Source organism: Bufo gargarizans, chromosome 4 (assembly GCF_014858855.1).
Source record: "Bufo gargarizans isolate SCDJY-AF-19 chromosome 4, ASM1485885v1, whole genome shotgun sequence".
Classification (NCBI taxonomy): Eukaryota; Metazoa; Chordata; class Amphibia; order Anura; family Bufonidae; genus Bufo; species Bufo gargarizans.
Window position 1 is genome coordinate 200,631,193 of NC_058083.1, and position 12,015 is coordinate 200,643,207.

A 12,015-nucleotide genomic window follows, 5' to 3' on the forward strand; every position below is an offset into this window, starting at 1 on the left:
AGGTCGGGAGCCAGCGATGTGATCCTGCAGCTCCCGCCTCCTGTTCAATTTGAAATTAGAATGAATGAGAGATTTCTCTTCATTGGTGGCGCAGTGGCCACAGCCCCTCCCCTTCTCTTGTCCCCTGTCCTCCCATTGGCTGCAGCAGCAGCACAGGGGGAGGAGACACTGCTCCTTCTCCCCTGTGCTGCAGAGGGAACACGGAGAGCGCTGACAGCAGCGCGATCTGTGTTCCCCATACGCTATCGGAATATCAGCAAAATAGATGCCGATACCGATAGCGGTCAAAATCCTAAATATCGGCCGATAATATCGGTAAAACCGATAATCGGTCGATCCCTAATTTAAAAGTGCCGGCCATGTGCGGTCCACAAAATGCGGAACGCACATGGCCAGTGTCCGTGTTTTGCAGAGCTGCAATTTGCAGACCGCAAAACACTTGCAGACGTATGAATGGACCCTTATACTGAGAATCTGAACAGGACGCAGGAATCATATTCCCAAGGATTGGGATGAAAGCAAAGTTTGAACCCAATACCACAAAAAAAAAAAAAGGATATAAAAAAAAAACACCTCTAACAAAGTTTGTAAATGCATTGCTTTACTAACTCCGAGTTACATCCTGTATTATACTCCAGAGCTGCACTCACTATTCTGCTGGTGCAGTCACTGTGTACATACATTACTTATCCTGTACTGATCCTGAGTTACATCCTGTATTATACTCCAGAGCTGCACTCACTATTCTGCTGGTGCAGTCACTGTGTACATACACTACTTATCCTGTACTGATCCTGAGTTACATCCTGTATTATACTCCAGAGCTGCACTCACTATTCTGCTGCTGCAGTCACTGTGTACATACATTACTTATCCTGTACTGATCCTGAGTTATATCCTGTATTATACTCCAGAGCTGCACTCACTATTCTGCTGGTGCAGTCACTGTGTACATACATTACTTATCCTGTACTGATCCTGAGTTACATCCTGTATTATACTCCAGAGCTGCACTCACTATTCTGCTGGTGCATTCACTGTGTATATACATAACTTATCCTGTACTGATCCTGAGTTACATCCTGTACTATACTCCAGAGCTGCACTCACTATTCTGCTGGTGCAGTCACTGTGTACATACATTACTTATCCTGTACTGATCCTGAGTTACATCCTGTATTATACTCCGGAGCTGCACTCACTATTCTGCTGGTGCAGTCACTGTGTACATACATTACTTATCCTGTACTGATCCTGAGTTACATCCTGTATTATACTCCAGAGCTGCACTCACTATTCTGCTGGTGCAGTCACTGTGTACATACATTACTTATCCTGTACTGATCCTGAGTTACATCCTGTATTATACTCCAGAGATACACTCACTATTCTGCTGGTGCAGTCACTGTGTACATACATTACTTATCCTGTACTGATCCTGAGTTACATCCTGTATTATACTCCAGAGCTGCACTCACTATTCTGCTGGTGCAGTCACTGTGTACATACATTACTTATCCTGTACTGACCCTGAGTTACATCCTGTATTATACTCCAGAGCTGCACTCACTATTCTGCTGGTGCAGTCACTGTGTACATACATTACTTATCCTGTACTGATCCTGAGTTACATCCTGCATTATACTCCAGAGCTGCACTCACTATTCTGCTGGTGCAGTTACTGTGTACATACATTACTTACCCTGTACTGATCCTGAGTTACATCCTGTATTATACCCCAGAGCTGCACTCACTGTTCTCCCAAGAAGAGATGTCCACATCTTGTGTTGATCAGTGAGGTATCTCCTGCATTAAGGTTGGAGGAGGCGGGGGGGGTATATGATATAAGGATATCCTGTATTATTATAAGAGACTAGCAGAAGGACTAGCACGGGTATATTTAATCTATTTCATTTTATGTTTGTGTGTGTCATAAAAAGATAGACAGTTTCCTCCACAGCGGCCGCCCCTTTAACATTGACCTCCACAGTGCCTGCCCCTTTAACATTGACCTTCACAATGCCCGGCCCTTTAACAATGACCTTCACAATGCCCGCCCCTTTAACAGTGACTTTCACAGTAACCACCCCTTTTACAGTGAATTTCACGGTGACCGCCCCTTTAGCAGTGACTTTCACAGTGCCCGCCCCTTTACAGTAACCGCCCCTTTAACAGTGACTTTCACAGTGGGCACCCCTTTAACAGGGACCTTTATAGTGCCCACCCATATAATAACAGTCACCTCCACAGTGCCTGCCCCTTTAATAACAGTGACCTCACTGTACCCACCCCTTTAATAACAGTGACCTCCACAGTGCCCGCCCCTTTATGCAGTAAAGAAAAATGGAGTTGTAGAAACCTGGAGTAAAACTGTGTTTATGGCAGTTGGGATTTGAAGAGAAAGACTTGCAGGCTTGTATTGGCTAATGTGGGGGTCATTTTTTGGGAATATCTCAGGAACGGTACATCGTAGAGAGCTGAGACCCGCCCTAAAACCTTCCCGGACACCTGATGTACCTGTGTGCAAAATTTGGTGAAGATCGGTACAGTCGTTTGGTCGCGCATAAAGAACGTCCAGACAGACAGACGTCTAGACAGACAGACAAACTCATTTTTAGATATATAAGAGATATCACAATCTGTGACAGCGAAGAGCGATATCATGAGAGCGCTGGGTGGGCGGTCAGAGGTCTCTGAGCACAGAGCAGACATCTCACGTCCTGACACAATGTCACATCCATAACAATCACAGCTTAATTTGGCGTGCCGTCAGTGTGACCCGCCTCGATCTGCTGCATCCTGGGGTTTATTGGTGACAATGGCGCCTGTCGGGTGGAATAGATCAGGTTTACAGGTGAATGAACCGGGTCATATGAATCAAATTCCTTCAAAAGCCAGCCTCCTCGAGCAGTGAGGGGCGGCCCTCTGGAGCCCCCCTACCTGAGCAGTGCAGATCCTGGCTGTGCTTGAGCCCCCTACTCGGAGCTACGGCGCAGACGCGAGATTGACAGGGCAAGTGAGATGCCTGGCTCCATCAATCATGGGAGCGATTCGTACAGATCCCAGCCTCTGAGCAGTGAGGGTCTCGCCCCACTGATTGAGAATCCCCCCCAGTCTCAATCAGTGGGGCAAGACCCTCACTGCTCAGAGGCTGGGATCTGTACGAATCGAGTCGCTCTTCTCTAGTTAGGATGCGTCACGCAGCAGTGAAGAGTCAGTGTCTGAAGCTGATGAACTGGCCTAAGAATCTGAGCAGCTCCGACCAAGGCTCATTGATATGTGGTCTGGCCTGATCCCCACAAAATAACTGCTATAGAGCAAACTGCTGACAACCTTATGGTTTGCAAGGACAGAAAGGTGTCAGGACACGCAGGACATCTAAGCTTGCTGTGTATGGGGCAGAGAAGCCATAGACCGGTCAGAGCGCTCATAATGATGATTCACGGTCAAAAGTGTCCATCAGCACACAATCATCAGAACTGGGGTATGTAGCAATGGAAGAAGACGGCCTGGTCTGATGAATCAGGTTACATCAGGTGGACGGCCAGGTTTGTGCATCACTTACCTGGAGAAGAGATGGCACCAGGTGCACTATGGGAAGAAGGTGGCCTGGTCTGATGAATCAGGTTACATCACGTGGCCAGCCGGGTGTCTGGGCGTCACTTACCTGGAGAAGAAATGCCACCAGGTGCACTATGGGAAGAAGGTGGCCTGGTCTGATGAATCAGGTTAAATCACGTGGCCAGCCGGGTGTGCGCGTCACTTACCATGGGAAGAAGACTAGCTGGCGGATGCAGAGTGATGCTCTGGGCAATGTTCTGCTTGAAACCTTGTGTTCTGGCATCATGTAGATGTGCCACGTACCACCTACCTAACCAGACAAGTACCCCCCTTCATGGTAGCAGTGCCCCCTGCTGGCAGTGCCCTGCACAAACTGTTCACGAATGAGGAACATGACAAAAAGATGAACGTGATGACTCCAAATTCGCAATCGTCATCTATGGGACCAACCTACAGGATCTCCTGCCAGATACCACGGGAAAGGTCAGTGGTCAGGTAGAGTCCCTGACAGGTCAGAGAGGGGGAGATACAGAATACCAGGCTGGTGGTCTTCATGTTATGGCTTCTGGGTGTATATACAAGGCCCCCCATGGTTGTATCACATATATACCGAGTACATGTGACCAAATCAATCCTGTCAAGGTCTCATATGAGGTCTCCCCTGAAGCTGCACCATTCATGGGTTGAAGCAGAGGACGCCCCCAGTCACTGCCCCTATTACTATACAGCACTGTGTTACCCTCCATTATATCATTTCAGGGACCCCTTTAAGTGGTGCACCTCTCCCTAACTAATTTATGTTGTGCTTTCCTGGCCTGGCACGTCATACAAGACACAGCGGGCACACTGGGGGTAGAGTAGGTATTGGGGCGCACAGGTACTCACCCGCAAAACATTTCGAGCACAGATTCATCGTCTTACTGGACCTGGAAGAGAAAGGAGACAGAAGAAAGTTATAAGTCTGCGAGGACGGGGCTGATTCACATCATCATACACTGCATCCTAGTACTGATCCGTACAGACTCTGAACCCGCAGGGGCTGCAGGTGCCCGAGAGCCAACAGAAGTATGAATGCAGCTCTGGATGGGACCAGAGTATCAGATGAATGACTTCACAATATGCAAACATTTGCAAAACTCAACCACATTTTGGATTTCCAACCTATACCCGCTGGCGCAGTTTGCAGCAACGACTCGCAAGTCACGTGACCAGATATGAAGGGCGGCCATAGAAAAATAGCAGAGCCATACAAAGTTCCTCTAGTCGCAGCCATTATTCTCAGCTCAGTAAAGGAAGCATTATTTTATAGAGCCATAGTGAGGTCAGTGAGGCATAAAGCGCCTCAGGCCTCAGGGATTTCTGCCAATCCTACAGCAGTAATTCCACCCCTGGGGTCAGGTCACCAGAGAAGAGATTTTGCGCTCGTCTCGATGCTGCCCCTTTAATCCGACAATATGGCGTCCCCTGCGCTGCGCCCACACGACCCTTTAAGGATGATCCTCCTCCGTAAGCGACGACCGCGCTCAGCAGCCGAATCTCCGCTTACTGCAAACATGAAATTAACGAAAATACATTTGGGGGAAACCGCTGTTTCATATAAACCTCCCTGCGCTTCAATTACACGGCGTGCGAGGAGAGACGCTAAATAACCGAAGAGCGCGCTCTGCTCCCCGCCGCTTCTGATTATCACTACGGGCCCGCGGCAGACGCCGCTAGACGAGGCTTTCGTGACGGCGCTTTAAACAAACAGCGAAATAAAAAAATAATAACATAAAAAGCTTCATTTCTCAAATCTCTCTGAACAAGCCTCACACTGAGCCAAATGGCTGCTCTCTGCCGCCGCTCCGTCCCTGGCACCGCGCCGCCGCATACACAACATCACCATAAATATTTAGAGCGTTCGCCCGGGCGGAGGGGCTGAGCAGCCAGATTCATCATCGTGCCAACCCGAATACATCACCCCGCGCAGAGAACCGACTAAAAAATACGACGTGCACCTCTCAGGACCAACCCCAAATAACGTCGCTGCAAAAATGATACAAAGTATCGAATGTTACCTAAAATGTTACGTTTAACAAAAAGAAAATAAGTCACTGAATTTTCTATCATTTCTTATCTAATATTGGTGAAAAAGGCGCTGGTTTATGCCACAACCACAGCCTTACCCAGGACCCTCTGCTGGCACATTCACATTGGGCCCCACGTCTCCTTCCGAGCGGTCAGTACCACGCACGGAGGAGCTGCTGAGCCTGTCGTGGCATTCACAGAAGCATGGGGCCCCCTTCATTTTGTCATGGGGGTCCCGGAGGTCAGATATCCACTGGGCACATACAGCATCTCACCTATAGGGGCCCCCCATGGACACTCGAAGAGGAGTCCTGAGCCCCCGTGGTAAGCAGTATGAATGGAGCGGCGGTCAAACATGGCAGCAGATCCTGTGATCGGTGGGGGGTCCCAGCGGTGGGGGTCTTATACAAAGAAAATCTGATAAATGTAGGTGATAAATAACTAACGATTCTCAATGCCAAGCGGCAGCCGGACAGTAGTAAAGCCCCCACACTGGAGCAGTGAAGGAATGGGTGGCACTTCTCCCCATAGATGGTGAACATGTCCTGCTCGACTGTGGAGGGTCCTTAGCTCCTTGAATGTGCCGGCTATCAGAGGCTACACCCGCTGCGACCTGGTCCGGCTCCCCCAGTAACAGCACACCTCTCTCCTGAGCGTTACAGTGTATCAGTGCAGGTCTGCTGACCGAATACACTGCAACAAAACCTCGTTTGTCAGATTTAGAAGGTTTATAGCTCTTGCATGTAAACAAGAATGTGTCCATTCACTGACAGTAAGCAGAGATTTTGAAAATGATAAAGGAATCAAAATGAAAACATATTAATTGCAGAACTTTTCTGGACCAGCACAGTGAATTGCGGTACTAATATGTGGATTCGGTGACATTTGGGTCTCGGATGTACAGGACACACGTACCGCGCGGCAGCGGAGCGCCGACGGAAGGATTAATCCTCCTCCTGCCCAGAACAAAGAGCCTTTCTTGTGGGCAGTCACAAGCACACAGAACAATAAGACGAAACAGAAAACAATAAAGCGGAAGGATTATGCGTTCCCAGGGCCGCGCCGCGAGAAGGCGAAAAGTTTGGATGTAATTGTTCGGAGGGAAGGATTTGTTATTAACAGCACTTCCATCTTCTCATATTAGCGGCGGCGGCTTTAGAAGCAGCAAATTACAGCAACCCACCGGTGGATAGACCAAAGACGAGAACTGCGCCGCCGAAAGATCGCCGGGAACACGGTGATAAATGCCACGACTCCTCAATTATATCCATTACAACGTAGGATCTGACCCTGCAAACTCCGGCTATTGGGAAACTACAACTCCTAGCATGGCCTGACACACAGAGGTTGTAGTTTGATAACCGCCATCACAACAAAGATTGCAGAAGAGTAAAGGAGCAAAGATACTTAAAGGGGTTGTCCAGAACTAGAAAAACATGGCTGCTTTCCTTCGAACACAGCGCCACGCCTCTGCAGCTCAGTTCCAGTCACTTCGATGCCGAACCCCTCGGCAGGGTTGACGCCGATTTCGGAGGAAAGCAGCCATGGTTTTCTGCTAGTGGACAACCCCTTTAATTACACTATATAGCACCTAGTCCTGGAACCTACACACATATTAAAGAATTGCATGAAAAACAAATCCCCAAAAAGTCCTACCCTGTGCCTGGAGATCTCCGAGAACATGCAGCCCGCCGACAGATTCCTGGGTCGACGGTGGAGAAAGGGAATCCCCTCCAAGATCGGAAAAGGACTATTGAGAAATTACTACTTAAAGGGGTATTCCGGTTAAGGTATAACTAGTGCAATGGTAAAAAGTTCCATCAAGTAATTGGAAGCGTTGTCATTATAAAGCAGTTTCCTGATACAAAACCAGGTCCACACTACAACCCTGGATGAGCCCCTCATCTAGAAACCGAATATCCGCACAGATTTTCAAGCCGATTTCTCTTCTTTTCCAAAATCCACCTTTGTTACTTGCAGTTTGCGTTGCAGATTTGAGGCGGATTTGCCGCATTTCTCACCCTTTGTACTGAAAAGGGTAAAATCCACACACAAAACAAAAAGTTGCACAACTACAGGCTGCAGTTTTCAAAATCTACTCTGCAGGTCAATGTCTACAACGACAAAAAAAATAAAGGATCGTACGTGAGATTTGTCTGATCTCATTCGCTTTGCTTGTAGTGTTCTACGCTGCGGTTTTTCCCGCGCGCACCGCAACGTGTGCAGCCAGCCTGAACCGTCTCAGGAACTGACCTGACTACAAGGTCACCCCCCCCCCCCCCCCAGCCTATAATAACAGGACGGAGCATTAGGAAGAGCCAAGAGGGACCTTCACATCACGAATCAGCAGCTTAATATTCCAGGCAGCGCTCGGCGACCGCTCTCGGCGACATTTGCATATCCTGAGCGCTGATTACAAAACATCCAGCTGCGTTATTATAATTTTGCTGGAGAATTTTATATTTCCTCAATGGGAGTCGAGTGGCGTCCGGGCTCCGTAGGAAGGACAAAGAGGAGAGAGCCGGACACGGACCACTTTATTAACCCCTTGAGAACACCACATTTGCAGTGTTTTCAACTTCTGAATTAAAAGGACTGTCAGCAGTTTTCACCATGGAAACTATACTAGGCAGGTGCTAGGGAGAGCATCTGGGAGCTTTACTCATCAGGAGTAGTGTGAATATAACATTGTATTCTACCTAATTCTGCTCCTGCAAGTGTCCAGAAGGTGGAGCTTCACCATTAAGTGCTCTCTGTATTGAGCTGCTTCCCAGCCGCTCCCCCCAGTAATACACGCTGGATGTGAGGTCTGTGTGTCCCCCCCCCCCCCCAGTAATACATGCTGGATGTGAGGTCTGTGTCCCCCAGTAATACATGCTGGATGTGAGGTCTGTCCCCCCCCCCAGTAATACATGCTGGATGTGAGGTCTGTGTGTCCGTCCGTCCCCCAGTAATACATGCTGGATGTGAGGTCTGTGCGCGCCCCCCCCCCCCAGTAATACATGCCGGATGTGAGGTCTGTGTGTCCCCCCCAGTAATACATGCTGGATGTGAGGTCTGTGTGTCCTCCCAGTAATACATGCTGGATGTGAGGTCTGTGTCCCCCCCCAGTAATACATGCTGGACGTGAGGTCTGTGTGTCCCCTCAGTAATACATGCTGGATGTGAGGTCTGTGTGTCCCCTCAGTAATACATGCTGGATGTGAGGTCTGTGTCCCCCCCCAGTAATACATGCTGGACGTGAGGTCTGTGTCCCCCCCCAGTAATACATGCTGGACGTGAGGTCTATGTGTCCCCCAGTAATACATGCTGGATGTGAGGTCTGTGTGTCCCCCAGTAATACATGCTGGATGTGAGGTCTATGTGTCCCCCAGTAATACATGCTGGATGTGAGGTCTGTGTGTCCCCCAGTAATACATGCTGGATGTGAGGTCTGTGTCCCCCAGTAATACATGCTGGACGTGAGGTCTGTGTGTCCCCTCAGTAATACATGCTGGATGTGAGGTCTGTGTGTCCTCCAGTAATACATGCTGGATGTGAGGTCTGTGTGTCCCCTCAGTAATACATGCTGGATGTGAGGTCTATGTGTCCCCTCAGTAATACATGCTGGATGTGAGGTCTGTGTCCCCCAGTAATACATGCTGGATGTGAGGTCTGTGTGTCCCCCAGTAATACATGCTGGATGTGAGGTCTATGTGTCCCCCAGTAATACATGCTGGATGTGAGGTCTGTGTGTCCCCCAGTAATACATGCTGGATGTGAGGTCTGTGTCCCCCAGTAATACATGCTGGACGTGAGGTCTATGTGTCCCCCAGTAATACATGCTGGATGTGAGGTCTGTGTGTCCCCCAGTAATACATGCTGGATGTGAGGTCTATGTGTCCCCCAGTAATACATGCTGGATGTGAGGTCTGTGTGTCCCCCAGTAATACATGCTGGATGTGAGGTCTGTGTCCCCCAGTAATACATGCTGGACGTGAGGTCTGTGTGTCCCCTCAGTAATACATGCTGGATGTGAGGTCTGTGTGTCCTCCAGTAATACATGCTGGATGTGAGGTCTGTGTGTCCCCTCAGTAATACATGCTGGATGTGAGGTCTATGTGTCCCCTCAGTAATACATGCTGGATGTGAGGTCTGTGTCCCCCAGTAATACATGCTGGATGTGAGGTCTGTGTGTCCCCCAGTAATACATGCTGGATGTGAGGTCTGTGTGTCCCCTCAGTAATACATGCTGGATGTGAGGTCTGTGTGTCCCCCAGTAATACATGCTGGATGTGAGGTCTGTGTCCCCCAGTAATACATGCTGGACGTGAGGTCTGTGTGTCCCCTCAGTAATACATGCTGGATGTGAGGTCTGTGTGTCCTCCAGTAATACATGCTGGATGTGAGGTCTGTGTGTCCCCTCAGTAATACATGCTGGATGTGAGGTCTATGTGTCCCCTCAGTAATACATGCTGGATGTGAGGTCTGTGTCCCCCAGTAATACATGCTGGATGTGAGGTCTGTGTCTCCCCCAGTAATACATGCTGGATGTGAGGTCTGTGTGTCCCCCCAGTAATACATGGTGGATGTGAGGTCTGTGTGCCCCCCAGTAATACATGCTGGATGTGAGGTCTATGTGTCCCCCAGTAATACATGCTGGATGTGAGGTCTGTGTCCCCCAGTAATACATGCTGGATGTGAGGTCTGTGTCTCCCCCAGTAATACATGCTGGATGTGAGGTCTGTGTGTCCCCCCAGTAATACATGCTGGACGTGAGGTCTGTGTGTCCCCTCAGTAATACATGCTGGATGGGAGGTCTGTGTGTCCCCCAGTAATACATGCTGGATGTGAGGTCTATGTGTCCCCCCAGTAATACATGCTGGATGTGAGGTCTAGTCCCCCAGTAATACATGATGGATGTGAGGTCTATGTTCCCCCAGTAATACATGCTGGATGTGAGGTCTGTGTCCCCCAGTAATACATGCTGGATGTGAGGTCTGTGTGTCCCCCCAGTAATACATGGTGGATGTGAGGTCTGTGGTCCCCCAGTAATACATGCTGGATGTGAGGTCTATGTGTCCCCAGTAATACATGGTGGATGTGAGGTCTGTGTGCCCCCCAGTAATACATGCTGGATGTGAGGTCTATGTGTCCCCCAGTAATACATGCTGGATGTGAGGTCTGTGTCCCCCAGTAATACATGCTGGATGTGAGGTCTGTGTCTCCCCCAGTAATACATGCTGGATGTGAGGTCTGTGTGTCCCCCCAGTAATACATGCTGGACGTGAGGTCTGTGTGTCCTCTCAGTAATACATGCTGGATGGGAGGTCTGTGTGTCCCCTCAGTAATACATGCTGGATGGGAGGTCTGTGTGTCCCCTCAGTAATACATGCTGGATGTGAGGTCTATGTGTCCCCCAGTAATACATGCTGGATGTGAGGTCTATGTCCCCCAGTAATACATGCTGGATGTGAGGTCTATGTCCCCCAGTAATACATGCTGGATGTGAGGTCTGTGTGTCCCCCCAGTAATACATGCTGGATGTGAGGTCTGTGTGTCCCCCAGTAATACATGCTGGATGTGAGGTCTGTGTGTCCCCCCAGTAATACATGCTGGATGTGAGGTCTGTGTGTCCCCCCCAGTAATACATGCTGGATGTGAGGTCTGTGTGTCCCCCCAGTAATACATACTGAATGTGAGGTCTGTGTGTCCCCCAGTAAAACATACTGGATGTGAGGTCTGTGTGTCCCCCCAGTAATACATACTGGATGTGAGGTCTGTGTGTCCCCCCAGTAATACATACTGGATGTGAGGTCTGTGTGTGTCCTCCAGTAATACATGCTGGATGTGAGGTCTGTGTCCTCCAGTAATACATGCTGGATGTGAGGTCTGTGTGTCCCCCAGTAATACATGCCGGATGTGAGGTCTGTGTCCCCCAGTAATACATGCTGGATGTGAGGTCTGTGTGTCCTCCAGTAATACATGCTGGATGTGAGGTCTGTGTCCCCCCCAGTAATACATGCTGGATGTGAGGTCTGTGTGTCCCCCAGTAATACATACTGGATGTGAGGTCTGTGTGTCCTCCAGTAATACATGCTGGATGTGAGGTCTGTGTCCCCCCCAGTAATACATGCTGGATGTGAGGTCTGTGTGTCCCCCAGTAATACATGCTGGATGTGAGGTCTGTGTGTCCTCCAGTAATACATGCTGACCTTGACAGGAGCGGCAGGAGGTAGAACTTCCCCTTTAAGAGCGGAGCGGTTCGGTATCCGCACAGCCATATTTACTTCACGTCCTGTCATAGCTTCTCGCTGATTACAAGCTCCTGATTTATACGAGTCTATAAAAGAACCTAATTACAAAGCATACGAAGTCTCTGGATGCTGGATGGGCCCCTGTAGGGCG

The 12,015-nt window shown here is 49.3% G+C and overlaps 1 protein-coding gene across 1 annotated transcript in view; it reads right to left on the reverse strand.

Annotated features, from left to right (window-relative positions):
* ZFAND3 (zinc finger AN1-type containing 3) overlaps positions 1–12,015 on the reverse strand; it is a 119,764-nt gene that overhangs the window by 74,367 nt on the left and 33,382 nt on the right. The window contains exon 2 of the mRNA XM_044292211.1: positions 4,447–4,487. Within this exon, the coding sequence (XP_044148146.1) occupies positions 4,447–4,487 (41 nt within the window). The remainder of the gene's footprint in view (positions 1–4,446; positions 4,488–12,015) is intronic.